The sequence below is a fragment of the Anabrus simplex genome, chromosome 6 (genome assembly GCF_040414725.1).
Source record: "Anabrus simplex isolate iqAnaSimp1 chromosome 6, ASM4041472v1, whole genome shotgun sequence".
NCBI classification, from domain to species: Eukaryota; Metazoa; Arthropoda; class Insecta; order Orthoptera; family Tettigoniidae; genus Anabrus; species Anabrus simplex.
This window is the reverse complement of record NC_090270.1, coordinates 244,879,771-244,895,841: the sequence shown is the minus strand read 5'-3', so window position 1 is coordinate 244,895,841 and position 16,071 is coordinate 244,879,771. Positions and strand designations below refer to the sequence as shown.

The window sequence follows — 16,071 nt, the reverse complement described above, 5'->3', positions numbered from 1 at the left end:
TTCAATTTTGCTAATTGCATGTAATTGACGGACAGAAGATTAGAATTCAGTCAGTACGGTATACCGGTACTTCTTTTTTTTATTGTATGTGACATTCATTTATCCAGCATCAATCAATCACCATTTTTATATGAATTTAGACACAGATGGTAGGTTCTCTATGAATTATTTATTAGTTATCAGTATAAGCAAGAAGCGCTGACCCATTGAAATGCTCCTCTTTATTAGTTATGGTTCACCTGCTCTTATGCTCATCCCCAGTTGATCAATTTCTTCAGGCAGTGCTGTTTGCTTTCTTCTGAGATAAACCTACCAATTTAATCCTGATTCACCGAGCAAGTAGCTGTGTGGTTTCGGTCACGTAGCTGTCAGCTTGTATTCGAGAGATAGTGAATCAGCAGTGGTTTCAGTGGTTTCCCATTTTCACACCAGAGAAAAGTTGGGGCTGTACCTTAAGGCCACAGCCGCTTCCTTCCGACTTCTAGCCCTTGCCTATCCCATCATTGCCTATCCCATCATCGCCATAAGACCTCTCTGTGTCGGTGCGATGTAAAACAACTTGTAAAAATAAAAAATTAGATTCAGGGAGGCTCAACTTCATTGTACACTCCATAAGCAGGCTTTCGCTAAATGTGAATACAATAGTTTTAATGGTAAAAGTGAAGTTCCACAAGGAAGGAAATTAATATTTGATGACTGTAGCAATATTTTGTTTGAAAGCTACAGTAATTTTTCTCTTTGCAGATTCTTCGCAAATATCAAGGAAATATATTCTTCTCGCCCTTGAGTGTCCATACAGTACTGAGCATGGCATGGCTGGGGGCAGAAGATGAGACAGCTCAACAAATGGGTTACGGTCTTCAGTTGCCACAAGATAGACATCAAGTGATGATTGGCTTTCGTTCAATGCTCAGTCAAGTCCAGGTAACTATTGTTTACAGTGATAACAATACCATTTTATTGAAATTAATTGCTTTAAACATATTAAAAAAATGATGGGTATTTGGAATAGCTTGTTTGTTTGTTTGTTTGTTTGTTTGTTTGAGTCAAATATTACAATAATGAATGAGACTTGCCTTGGAGAGATTGTAAACTAATTTAATGTGAGAAATTAATTACAGAATTTTGAAATTCAATACCAGTACTGTAAATATATAAATAATTTATTACTGGTATATTAATATTTAATTTTCCTTTTACCGAGTGCCTTGTACTCAAAATAATCTTTCAACATGTTAGGTTGTGTTCAGTTTATATTAGTATGTATTGATGAGGTGTTAAGCCTAGAACAAAACAGCCAGTGGAACACCAGTGGGAATTGAACCCCCTTTGTTACAGCTTCAGGTATTCTATGATACCAACATATTTCTCATAAATACCATCCAGCCACATTCCTGCTGGAGGACTTAAGACTTTGTAAATAGCCACTAATTAGTGAACTGACATCAATTGATTGTGTGCATGCCAACTGGGTCATCCTAAATTAAATTAGGTCAATAAGACTGTGTTTTATTTGCAACAATATATAAGAATACACAACCCCCCCCCCTTAATCATTTCAAAATCATATAAGAGATATAGGACAACCTAATCTAACTACATGTTAAACAGTTCTGGTAGAGTGATTATTAACCTCTGTCCACAATCTGTATCCATTTATACAGGTGAAAAGTTATGTTGCCCGAGGGCAAAAGTATGCGGTAAAGGGTTAAGTTTGTACATCAAATAGTTTTGAATAAATGAATAATTTTGTTTTTGAAGCCAACCTAATTTAAACCCTTAAAGATGGAAAGTTTCAAAATATCCTTTACTTAACATCCAGAGCATAAAAGAAACATAAATTTCAACTTCATACATCATGCTCTTCGTTCAGTTGAAAGTGGCAAGCGTTATGTGGATATACCTAAAATTCTTAATTTAAGTGAATCAGGTGTCTGCTATACTACCGATTAGAAGCAGCTCACAAAAATTTAATTGAAAATTAGCTGCTCGGAAATTGCACAGAGGTCTTAATTTACCTTCTGAAGACTTAGTGAAGATACATCACACCTCTGAATGATTTTTCTAGTACAATGTGCCGGTAAATATTTGCATGGTTCATTGTATATAAACCTTATAACTGACTGCATGAGTAGTGTCAGCTATTCTCAGGAAACAGTACAGAGTGCAGAGATGGTGTCTGCTGCCTTCAAGTGGTGCACTCTGGGAGTAGCTCCATGCGCTATCCAGTTACTAAACCGATCAGTGACATCTCTTTGAACTCTCATACAGAAACTGATTTGTTTGGTGATAGGCATGGTGGCCTCTACTAATTTTGTCAAGTGAGAACTGCATGGAAGTTTGCCTTTCAACATACATTATTGGTTGTTAAACCTGTAGTTTACCTCTAATTTTGAAGAAGCTTTCTTGGCAAGTACCTAGGGTCCAATGGCCTGATAAGATTTTGACTTCATACCTGAAGGGGTTTCGGAGGTACAATGATCAGTTGTTGAGTCAGTGTGTTTTTGCTTTTATATATAGAGATAGAGAGAAAGGAAATGAATACATAATAGAACAAGGAGAAAAGGACAAACAACAAATACAAGGGGACAAGAACAGTCTTCAAATAGATTTCCATATTGTTTTCATGTTTGCCATTGTCTTCTCTTTCCGTGTCCGGCTCCATGGCTAAATGGTTAGCGTGCTGGCCTTTGGTCACAGGAGTCCCACGTTAGATTCCCGGTAAGGTCAGGAATTTTAACCATAATTGGTTAATTCCGCCAGCATGGGGGCTGGGTGTATGTGTCGTTTTCCTCATCATTTCATCCTCATCACGACGCAAAGGTCAGCTGCGGGCGTCAAATCAAAAGACCTGCATCTAGCGAGCCGAACTTGGCCTCGGACTTTCCCGGCACTAAAAGCCATACGCCATTTCATTTTCTCTTTTTGTAGCTCCTTCAAACACTCTGTCATTGTGTTCTTATGATGTATTCCTTCCTTGTTCATAGGACTTGATTTGACTATTGGTTTGCTCCTTTCAGTACTTAAATTTGACCTGTTAGGATTCATGTCTCTATTTAATTTTGTCCTGTGTTTGTAGTCTTTTATCACCTTATGTCTCTTCACTTTTCCTGGGTTTATCTAGTTTTCTTCTGATCCCTTGCTTCCTTCATCAAGACTGAAGATCTATTAAGGTATCCCTCAGTTAGTTGATGTCTGCTCTCCTGATGAAGCTTGGAAGCAGAAACAAGCTCGTCAGGGGCTAAGAAGAAATTGACTTAGAAGAACTGGATCTGATGACTAGAGAGTCATCTATTTGAAGACAACAGTGTCTAATTATAATTTAGGGTGACTATTGCTAACCTGATGCTGCTCTATTAAGGCAGACCCTCAAATAAATGTAAACATCATCTGCTGCGAGGACGCTGACCACTCAGCCATGGACCTCGGACACAGCAGTATATAAAGATGTGGAGATGGTCCTTATCCTTCTATGTTTTCATGTTTGTCTTAGTCTCCTCTTTCTGTCACTCCCTCTTCAGATACTGACCTGTCATTCTGTTAACCTCATGTTATTCGTTCCCTGTTATGTCTACAGCGGTGTTCCAAAAGTATATGGCAAAATTGCAGGGTTGAATTCATCAAGTGTAGATTAGACAAAAGGATTATATAAACATTGGCTCAGAAATTTGAAATAACCAAGATATCAGACTTTAGAGTGTGGTAATCTGGAATGTTATTTGATAGAACTAAGTTTGAACTTCTTGAGATGATTTGCTCTGTAGAATACCTTACAAGAAGTGTTTGAAATGTCCACCACCTGCCATACTGTAAACTTCTGCTCATCTTATTGCATTCTGAACAGTCTCAATATAGTGTTTTTTTTTTTTATGATTCATTTGAAGAGCCTGCACAATTCTTCCACAAAGTGTTACTACATCTCCACTGCAGTCATGTTCACAAACAATTTTATGGACCCCAATGCACAAGTCAAACAGATTTAGATCAAGTGAGTGAGGAGGCAAGAAAATGGTCAATTTCTGCCTATATAGTCATAAGGATAATGTGCATTAAGGTGTTCAGGACACAAAGATTAAAATATGCAGGTACATCATTATGCATCAAGTAAATCTCTTGACTGAGTGTAAGTGCCATGCCTTCATCAAAGAGAGTCTGATATCTTCAAAATGTTAATTCAACCCATTCATTTGCACTGCACATGAGGAATCCGACCCGGTAATTTTGCCATCTATTTTTGAAATATCTTGTATATAACAAAATAGGAAAAGAAATCAAATGGTATATGGCTTTTAGTGCCGGGAGGGTGAGGACAAGTACAGCTCGCCAGATGCTGGTCTTTTGATTTGCCTCCCGTAGGCAACCTGCACGTTGTGATGAGGATGAAATGATGATGAAGATAACACATAGACCCAGTCTCTGTGCCAGCGAAATGAACAAATTGCGGTTAAAATTCCCGACCCTGCCGGGAATCAAACCTGGGACCACTGTGACCAAAGGCCAGCACTCTAACCATTTAGCTATAGGAGCTGGGCTGACAAAATAGATTAACACTTTAACACTATGCCCTGGCAGAATACGGGCACACTGCTTTCCTGGTTGTGACAGTACTTGTATACCATACGGGCATGATTTTCATGCATGTTTCTAGGCAGCTGCATGTATCCCATACGGTTCCCGTCCCTTCCTCGGAGGTAGTAGTTTATCTAGTGTCCACTTGAATGCAGCAGTTATCAGGAAGTTCAAACCTAAATGAAAATAAGGGTACCGTTTCCTTGCCGTGACCTCTACCAAAGCAGTCGATGTGCCGGCTGCTGAGCGTGCCAAATCTGTTGTGCTGGCAGCTGTGTTACTGTACTAACATGTCCTCACCCCAACTCAGTGATATCTTGGATATTTTGTTGGGAGAAGTGAGTTCAGAAATAGATGAGCGACAAATACTCTGCTTACGAACCAGATAACATATCAACTGATCGTTCGGGCAAGATTTTTATTTGTTACATCACTTTAGAGAGAAAGTTATTTTTAACTGCATTATTTTACTCTGAATACAAACAATAGAAATACTTCACCTCTCCAGAAATTTGGGCTTATTTTTCTCATTTAGACAAAGAGACTTAGAGTGTGATTCATGTGTACCGTGAAAAGAAAGTAGTTGATGGTGCAAGGACTGCAAGTTTGGACTGTCACAGTCCAATGTTTTCAGGGCTTCTATAAAAATTTTTAAAAACGGTTTGTTAATAGGTAAATTGTGTATTTTAAATGTAATTGTGTTCATGTCTTAAGTAGCCACATTAAATGATCAATTTTTATTGTTTGAGCAGGCTTATTGGTAAAACTTGGAGTAAAAAATTTTTCTTGTACATTTTTTATGTTTTTCATAAGATTAGTATAATTATAATACTTCAGATACATACCTCCTGCTTAACATTGCATTGTACGGCTGACACCTTCATATGATACAAAAATCAGATCTGTACTATGTTTTGCTGTTGTGTAATAATATATTTGAATTCAGAAAAAGACTTGGTTCACTGCCAGGGTCCGTGTTAAACTACAGTAATTTTGAAAGTGTTAAAAGTACCCCACAGTGATTTGTTTACCATCTGAATGCTAACAGGCTGTTTATTGTTAAGACATATTCCTCCTATCAGTGCTAGAAAATTATTAGTACTTTGTGATATTTAAGACATTTTACCTCATAAAATTGTGCCAGGTTACCAAACCCATACATATGTATTTTTTGTGTTACAGGCTCTAAACAAGGAAGTAACCTTGGAGATAGCAAACAAGATTTTTGCCAAACAAGGAGTGGAAATCTCCAGAAAATACCAAGTTGCTGTTCAGCGATACTTCCTTGCTGATACTGAAGAAGTGGACTTCCACCGATCATATGATGCTGCCAAAGTAATAAACCAGTGGGTTGAGCAGAAAACGAGGAATAAGATCAAAGATTTGATTTCCCCAGGTATGAAATAATGTAATTTGTTTTGCTTTCATCACTTACAAACATTCACTTGCTGATAGGTATGACATTTATCTCCCAGTTGCATCAGTGTTGTTGGTTATTGGTTCTCAGATGGTCAAAGGGACCAATTCTAGAACCTTTAAGCTCTGTCACAATACTGCACATCAAGTATAGCAAAGTTCTTGCTGTTGTAGAAAACAGCACTAATTCTTTAATTTTCTCATACTATTCTATGTTCTCATTTTATTGGGCACATGCCTCTGCCACTTTTGTTCAAGATGTTATGGGGTACCTTGTGGATGATATGTAATGAAGGCCAGTGTAAGAAATGAGGATGCAAGGAAGAAAATTGATAGAAAAGCTTTTTGACAGATTATAGAGAAATGAACACTGATAGGGTTTGGACATGTTAAGGAGGATGGAAAAGGGAAGGATACTGAAGCAGATAATAGATGCTGATTGAAGGATGGCCAAGTCTCAATGGTGAGTTTACACAAGAATCTTTACATTGTTGGAGATAGTTGGTATAGGTATATTATGAGGTTACAGAATTCATTTCCTTGAGTTTTAGCTGTCAGACTGAGAAATCTTATAAACTATAAAGTAAAATGTCAAGCTAGCATCGCTGGAACAGCCCGACGTACTCAACACACACTGTACGAAAAAACTCGATCATTTCTTCCAACAAATGTTTCAACGGGGTTAATAACACCCACATGACCATCTTTTGGATCCAATTGATTACCACACCAACATAATTAATGACATCCGCTAGCTTTGACACAACTTTTTATCATTAGCAACGCCTCCACAAGAAGTTCCATTTTCTTTTCTACAACTTTCAGTTGTATCAACCGTACACATTTTAACATATTTGTTATGTTCACACTTCTGTTATAAATAACTGACAGTGATTTTACTATCTTGGACTCATGCTATGGGAGTGGAACAAACATCCCCCTTTGATGATTGTGCTTACACTCAAGGCCGTCACATTCTTAATGATATATAAGAAGATTAACCATGTTTTAATCTTCTAAAACTGTTAATTCACTGGGTTTTTTTTTTTAAACATACTTTGGTGCAATATCATTATTTTAGACATTATAGTATAATATTTTATGAAATCATTGTCCAACATTTTACTCTATAGTTTATCAGATTTGAAAGATTCCATATCCATTAATTTTTAAGATTGATATGGGCTAATGATGCCCGTAAAAAAAATAAAAAATAAAAAAAATAAAAAAAAAGGGGGGGGGTTGAAACATGTACCATTGACTTTTATGTATAAATTTTAACCACATGAAATAGTGGATTATAGTGGATTGTATTGTATTGAACAGGTGGACCTATAAATATTATAATAATATTTGAGATATACGTCAACTTCAATATGGAACCAAAATGAGAATAGTTACTTGTAACATACCACTTAGTCGAGCAGCTCATCTTCTTTCTCTCAGTTCTTCCCAGTCCAAACTTTGCAACATTTTTGTTACACTACTCTTTTGTCGAAAATCACCCGAAACAAATCAGCTGCTTTTCTTTGGATTTTTTTCCAGTTCTTGAATTAAGCAATCCTGGTGAGGGTCCCATACACTGGAACCATACTCTATTTGCGGTCTTACCAGAGACTTCATACTGCCTTGAGAAATTCCCCTCTTAATTATTACAGGGTCAGATAAAGCTTCTCGAATTCTCGAAGATCTATTTTCTAGAAATAGAGCAACCCATTCAGTAACTCTTTTGTCTAGTCCAATTGCACACATTTTTGCCAGTAGTCCCCCATGATCCACCCTATCAAATGCTTTAGACAGGTCAATCGTGATACAGTCCATTTGACCTCCTGAATCCAAGATATCTGCTATATCTTGCTGGAATCTTACAAGTTGGGCTTCAGTGGAATAACCTTTCCTAAAACCGAACTGCTTTCTATCAAACCAGTTATTAATTTTGCAAACATGTCTAATATAATCATAAAGAACGCCTTCCCAAAGCTTACATGCAATACATGTCAAACTTACTGGCCTATAAATTTCGGCTTTATGTCTATCAGCCTTTCCTTTATACACAGGGGCTACTATGGCAATTCTCTATTCATTTGGTATAGCTCCTTCAAACAAACAACAATCAAATAAGTACTTCAGATATGGTAGTATATCCCAACCCATTGTCTTTAGTATATCCCCAGAAATCTTACCAATTCCAGTCACTTTTCAAGTTTTCAATTTTTGTATCTTATTGTAAATGTCATTGTTATCTTATGTAAATTTTAATACTTCTTTAGCATTAGTCTACTCCTCTATCTGGACATTATCCTTGTAACAAACAATCTTTACATACTACTAACTGAAGACTTCTGCCTTTTGAAGATCCTTACATACACACTTCCCTTGTTCAGTAATTATTCCTGGAATGTCCTTCTTGGAACCTGTTTCTGAATTAAAATACCTATACATACCCTTCCATTTTTCACTAATATTTGTATGACTGCCAATTATGCTTGCCATCATGTTATCCTTAGCTTCCTTCTTTACTATATTCAATTTCCTAGTAAGTTCCTTCAATTTCTCCTTACTTCCACAGCCATTTCTAACTCTCTTTCTTTCCAATCTGCACCTCCTTCTTAGTCTCTTTATTTCTCTATTATAATAAGGTGGGTCTTTACAATTCTGTACCACCTTTAAAGGTACAAACCTGTTTTCACATTCCTCAACAATTGCTTTAAACCCATCCCAGTGTCCGTTTACATTTTTATTTACCATTTTCCGCAGATCATAGTTACTTTTTAGAAACTGCCGTGTGCCTGCTTTTTCAGCCATATGGTTCTGCCTAATAATCCTACATTTAAGACCTTCCTTTCTATCATATTTATTTTTGACTATGACAAAAACAGCTTCATGATCACTAATGCCATCTATTACTTCGGTTTCTCTATAGAGCTCATCTGGTTTTACAAGCACCACATCCAGGATATTTTTCCCTTTAGTTGGTTCCATCACTTTCTGAATCAGCTGCCGTTCCCATATTAGCTTATTTGCTATTTGTTGGTCATGCTTCCTGTCATTCACATTTTCTTCCCAATTGACATTTGGTAAATTCAGATCTCCCGCTACAATCACATTTCTTTCCACGTCGTTTCCCACATAGCTGATTATCTTATCAAATAATTCAAAATCCATGTCAGCACTACCCTTTCCTGGTCTGTACACTCCAAAGACATCAAGTTGACTGTTATCTTTAGAAATGAGCCTTACACCTAAAATTTCATGTTTCTCATCTTTAACTTTTTCGTAGCTAACAAATTCTTCTTTCACCAGAATGAATACTCCCCCTCCCACCATTCCTATCCTATCTCTACGATACACACTCCAGTGCTGTGAGAAAATTTCTGCATCCATTATATCATTTCTCAGCCATGATTCAATACCTACTACAATATCTGGTAAATATATATCTATTAAATTATTTCTATTCCTTTCTTTACAATACTGCTACAGTTCAACACTAACAATCTTATGTCATCCCTACTTGATTTCCAGTTCCCTGCTCCCTTAACACCGCTCCCTAGGCCACCCTGTTTCCCTGAATGTACCTCCCTATTGCCCTTCCAAACAAATTTCCTAACTTATACGTACCACTGCTGTTTAAGTGATGGCCATCTGAGCACAGATCCCTATCTCCTACCCACCCATTAGGATCTAGAAATTTCACTCCCAGTTTCCCACATACCCACTCCATAATCTCATTTAAATCCCCAATCACCCTCCAGTCAGTATCCCTCCTACACAGTATTCCACTAATAACAATCTCCACTTTCTTAAACTTCACCCGTGCTGCATTTACCAGATCCCACACATCTCCAACTATGTTGGTACTTATATCAGCTTGCCTTACGTTGTTGGTACCAACGTGAAACACTACCACTTTCTCCTTCCCCTCCTCCCTCTCTTCTTCTTTCCTCAACATCTGCCTCAACCTAATTCCTGGATAACATTCTACCCTGATTCCCTTTCCTCCGCACACTTTCCCCACATGTCTAACGATGAAGTCCCCCATGACCAGAGCCTCATCCCTACCCAATTTTTTCTCATGAATTCCAGCTTTATGTCCATATTGTGATCATTCCTACTTTTAAAGACACCTCTGAAACTTATTTGTCTACTGATGTCATTCCATGGCATCTCTCCACTGACAGCTTGGAACATACCACTTATGATAAAGATATTGATTCCCAAAAGGAACCTGAAATATTTGTTCCTAATGAGTAAATTTATAATACCAGTATAGTTGGTCCGTTATTGAACATTATAAATTTTCCATCTAACTCATTTCTGGTCACCAGCATTTTCCCCCAGTGTGCTAAGTCAATCAATCAATCAATCAATCAATCAATCAATCAATCAATCAATCAATCAATCAATCAATCAATCAATCAATCAATCAATCAATCAATCAATCAATCAATCAATCAATCAATCAATCAATCAATCAATCAATCAATCAATCAATCAATCAATCAATCAATCAATCAATCAATCAATCAATCAATCAATCAATCAATCAATCAATCAATCAATCAATCAATCAATCAATCAATCAATCAATCAATCAATCAATCAATCAATCAATCAATCAATCAATCAATCAATCAATCAATCAATCAATCAATCAATCAATCAATCAATCAATCAATCCTGATCTCCATTTTGGGCAGTCACCCAGGTGGCAGATTCCCTATCTGTTGTTTTCCTAGGGTTTTCTTAAATGATTGCAAAGAAACTGGAAATTATTTGAACATCTCCCTTGGTAAGTTATTCCAATCCCTAACTCCCTTTTCTATAAATGAATATTTGCCCCAATTTGTCCCCTTGAATTCCAACTTTATCTTCATATTTTGATCTTTCCTACTTTTAAAGACACCACTCTAACTTATTCATCTACTGATGTCCTCTCACACCATCTCTCCACTGACAGCTCAGAACATAACACTTACATGTAATTAATCTCATATTAAAACCGTACTGATGATGTTATATATTAAAATTATTTTATTTATTACCACCTATTCAATACATTACAATACACTCATTGAATTATAATATATATATTCTCTATATAATATATATATTAGACAATTCATGAATATATTATAATCCAATGAGTGTATTGTAATGTATTGAAGAGGTGGTTATAAATAAAATAACTTTATAATTTTAACATACCATTTAGTCCAGAAGCTCGTCTCCTTTCTCCAAAATCTTCCCAGCCCACACTTTGCAACATTTTTGTAATGCTACTCTTTTGTCGGAAATCACCGAGAACAAATCGAGCTGCTTTCCCTTGGATTTTTTCCAGTTCTTGAATCAAGTAATCCTGGTGAGGGTCCCATACACTGGAACCATACTCTATTTGCTGTCTTACCAGAGACTTACATGCCCTATCTTTACATCCTTACTACAACCCCTAAATACCCTCGTAACCAAGTGCAGAGATCTGTGTCTTTATTTACAATCATATTTATGTGATTACCCCAATGAAGATCTTTCCTTATATTAACACCTGGGTATTTACAATGATCCCCAAGGGCAACTTTCACCCTATCAATGCAGTAATTAAAACTCAGGATTTTCCTATTTGTGAAACTCACAACCTGACTTTTAACCCTGTTTATCATCATACCATTGCCTGCTGCCATCTTACATCATTATCAAGGTATTTTGCAATTGCTCACAATCTTGTAACTGATTTATTACTCTGTACAGAATAACATTTATCTGCAAAAAGCCTTATCTCTGATTCCACTTCCTTACACATTTCATTGATATATATAAGAAATCATAAAAATATATATAAGAAAACATAAAAGGAATTCCCCTCTTAATTTTTACGGGGATAGATAAAGCTTTGCTTACTTTTAATTCTCTGAGTTCTATTTTCTAGAAACATAGTCACCCATCCAGTCACTCTTTTGTCAAGTCTAATTGCACTCATTTTTGCCAGTAGTCTCCCATGATCTACCCTATCAAATTCCTTACATAGGTCAATCACGATACAGTCCAATTCACCTCCTGAATCCAGGATATCTGCTATATCTTGCTGGGATCCTACAAGTTGAGCTTCAGTGGAATAACCTTTCTTAAACACAAACTGCCTTCTATCAAACCTGTTATCAGTTTTGCAAACATGTCTTATATAATCAGAAAGAATGCTTTCCCAAAGCTTACATGCAATACATGTCAAACAGACTGGCGTGTAATTTTCAGCTTTGTCTATCACCCTTTCCGTTATACACAGGGGCTACTATAGCAACTATCCCTTCATCTGGTATAGCTCCTTCGACCAAACAATAATCAAATAAGTACTTCAGATATGGTACTATATCCCAACCCATTGTCTTTAGTATATCCCCAGAAATCTTATCAATTCCAGCCGCTTTTCTAGATTTCAACTTTTGTATCTTATTGTAAATGTCGTCGTTATCATAGGTACATTTTAATACTTCTTTAGTATTAGTCACCTCCTCTATCTGGACATTATCCTTGTAACCAGCAATCTTTACATACTGCTGACTGAATACTTCTGTCTTTTGAAGATCCTCACATACACACTCCTCTTGTTCATTAATGATTCTTCTTAAAAACAAATGTTACTTGAAGCCTTACAGTATTTTGGACCAGTGGATTATTAAACATATTTTTCTGTTCACACTCTCAGGCCATTAATTATTTGGAGGCTACTCTCTGCCATGTGCAAGAGAGTGACTTCGGCTGCCGTTTTGAATGACCCTAAACTCGGATCTACTTGAGTTTAGAGTTTCAACATTTTAACCACCTAGACATGCTTAAAGATGCTAATGCCAGTCCACTTACTGAAGGATTGTAATTTTGTCTTCATTAGAAAGCTGTTATTTTTTTCATATTCATAACTAAGATAACAGAAGACAAATAATGCACCATGCTAGTCAACTCACGCAATTATGATCCTGATTCATAGGTAGGCTACCACATGACAAATATTTGCTACCCTTCACTGTACTACTTAACACAGAATAAATTTCTAACTTTTGAATGAAATGCAGAATACAAGCAAAAACAGGCTGGCTAGTTTACTCATCAATCTCACTACTAACTGGCAAGTAAAATTGAATGTTTCTGAGGCTCCCTGAAGGTGCAACTTATCCTGTAAAATTCCAGAATTTAGGCCTTTTACAATTTTGGTTCAATTCCTCCTCATCTGTCTCCTTAGGCAAGGGCTCTTATCTGTGTTGGAAATTGCATTCTTTTCACAAGGGATAGTTATGAATTTCATTGGTTCTGTATTGAAGTGGGATTACAGTAAAATTAAATTCTTTCAAGGTCCACCTATTCAATGATTAAATCACAATAAAACGTTATTGTATTGAATAGGTGGACCTTGAAAGAATTTAATTTTACTGTGTTTCACAAGGGATGACAAAGAACATTTTCAGGGCTAGGAAAAACTTGACAGTACTGAGTGGAAAATTTGTGACATGATAAATGAGGTATTTTTATATATAGATTTAATATGATTGAAATCAGACTTCAAATTTAAGATTTCTAAGTGAGATGTGTTAATGAGAAACGCACTAATGAAGTTTCACTGTACTTTCAGTGTATTGTCCTTCTAATTTTGTGTGGCAATCATTTCTTTTCATGGAGACTTTCATGGCAACATTTTTCTAACTTCCTAATAAGTATTTAATAGATTAATATATCTGTTTCAGACTCTTTGGACTCCAGCACCTTGATGATCCTTGTGAATGCTATCTACTTCAAGGGCAAATGGTTAAAGAAATTTGACCCAAATGATACTGAACCACGTAACTTTCACCTGACCTCCAAGAAATCAGTAAAAGTGCCAATGATGCAGATCTCCAGTGAATTTCCCTATGCTCAGATCCCAGAATTGAAAGTTCAAGCTCTTCAGTTACCTTATGTGGTGAGTGGTTTAGATATACCATATTCAATGAATTTTCTATTCCTGAATGAGCATAGTTACATTAGATTTATGGATGATGTAGCTATAGCTGACTTACAGAAAGAAATAAACAGGATGATTCATAAATTATTGAAGTCCCCACCTCAGTGGAAGTTGATCAACATTTAAAAAAAAAACTTTTTTCTGCTTATTCCAGTAGTTTCTCAGATCACTGGAGCTATCCAGGCTCATTTTGATTTTGGCTAGGGGTTTAAGACCAGATGCTCTTCCTGATGCCATGTGATTGTTGGGATGAAAAATCTCAACCCAAAATTGACTGGGATTCGAACCTCAGTCTTCCGGTTCGGAAGCCAGCAGCTAAACTGCTGAGCTAATCACACACCCCAGAAGTTAATCAATATTAACAATTTTTCTTGTAATTTTAATAACAGGAAATGTAGTCAGAAACTTGTATTACCACCAGTGGAGATGCACAAACTCTTATAATAATTAATGTACAAATGATTAATGTAAGTTATGACAAAATTTGAATGGCTTTTGCATGTGAAATGCCCAGTATATACAAAAGCACTCTTAATAAATGATTTACTAACAATGTACACAAGTTATGGCACAATTTGATTGCATGTAAAATGTCTAGTGGATATACAAACTCTTCAAATAGATTTACTAAACAATTAACAAAACTTATGATACAACTTAAATCTGCATCTTTGAAATACCTCTTCTTAGATGAGACCCATTAGAAACAAGACATGAACTATTGTAGGAAATAACCACACTTATATCTAAATAGTTATTACAATAATAGCAAACATCATTAACAGAAAACACTCTTACTACATTCACACTGAACTGAAAAAACTAAACATCATGAAATAAAGGTAAAAACGCTCACAATTCCAGGTGCACCTGTGAACAGAGTGCAACATACAAAGTACCGGTACCTATTGAGATGAAGACTCTAGTAAGAATGCCTGGCGCAACCAAGTTTATGAAACTACGGTAATCAGGTGGATGATCACTTAGTCTATACATACTATGTCAGAAATAAGTTTCTGCCAATTATAATAAGAAATATTATAAAAATGGTGGTGCTGTTGCAGTTTATACCAATGCGTGCCTGCCAGATGGTTAAACAGACAGAGCAATAAATGTGGGATTTTACTCACTAAACAGAGTAAGAATAAATAACAGAATGATACAAAAAAAAACTTCACTAAATGGCTTACCAATGTCTCCAATCTCTGTCTTAATTATAGAAAGAGTTTGCAACAAACGGGATATAGACCGGGCACAAAACGAGCAGCCACCACAGCAGGGCCAGCAGGGAGTGCCTGTGTCAAGTCCAGAAGATACAAACACTTTCATACAGACTAAATTATATTTTAACTTCAGGGTTCTGAATTAACTGCATACAAATATACTGAACTATCAATAAGAATAATTTGTTTATAAAATCCTTCAATTCATAGGTGTTCCCTGGTTCATCAGTATGGTATTTAGCCAAATGTATCATATTTATAAACATCAATATCAATAACATTTTATTATCAACAACAAACAGGACTGATCCCTAACTGGAATTATCAATATTACCATTTGTTTTTTCCAAAGTAGATACATTCTTAAGACACAAATTATTGTTGATATAGATGTTGATTCCCATAGAGAACCTGAAATATTTGTCCCGAATGAGTAAATTTATAATACCAATATAAATGGTCCATTATTGGATATTATAAATTTTCCAGCTAACTCATTCCTGGTTGCCAGCGTTTTGTCCTAGTGTGCCAAATTGGGCTCATCAGTTGGCAAATAGCATACCCACCAAGACGCATGGCTAGTGCACACCGTGGAGGCCACTGCGTGGGCTACCCCGGAGCCACCAGCATTGCCAATGCACTACAAGAGACTTGTCTCATTACCAAAAATTGATGCCTGCCTGGCCATCAGATGATATAGATGTTGATTTCCATAGGGAACCTGAAATATTTGTCCTGAATGAGTAAATTTATAATACCAATATAAATGGTCTGTTGTTGGACATTATAAATTTTCCAGCTAACTCATTCCTGGTTGCCAGCATTTTGCCCCAGTGTGCCAAGTTGGGCTCATCAGTTAGCATATAGCACACCCAC

General features: G+C 36.3%; 1 protein-coding gene across 1 annotated transcript in view; it reads left to right on the top strand.

Annotated features, from left to right (window-relative positions):
* LOC136876390 (serpin B6) overlaps window positions 1-16,071 on the top strand; it is a 106,815-nt gene that overhangs the window by 52,871 nt on the left and 37,873 nt on the right. The window contains exons 3-5 of the mRNA XM_067150304.2: window positions 745-924; window positions 5,752-5,965; window positions 13,716-13,930. Coding sequence (XP_067006405.1) covers window positions 745-924; window positions 5,752-5,965; window positions 13,716-13,930 — 609 coding nt within the window. The remainder of the gene's footprint in view (window positions 1-744; window positions 925-5,751; window positions 5,966-13,715; window positions 13,931-16,071) is intronic.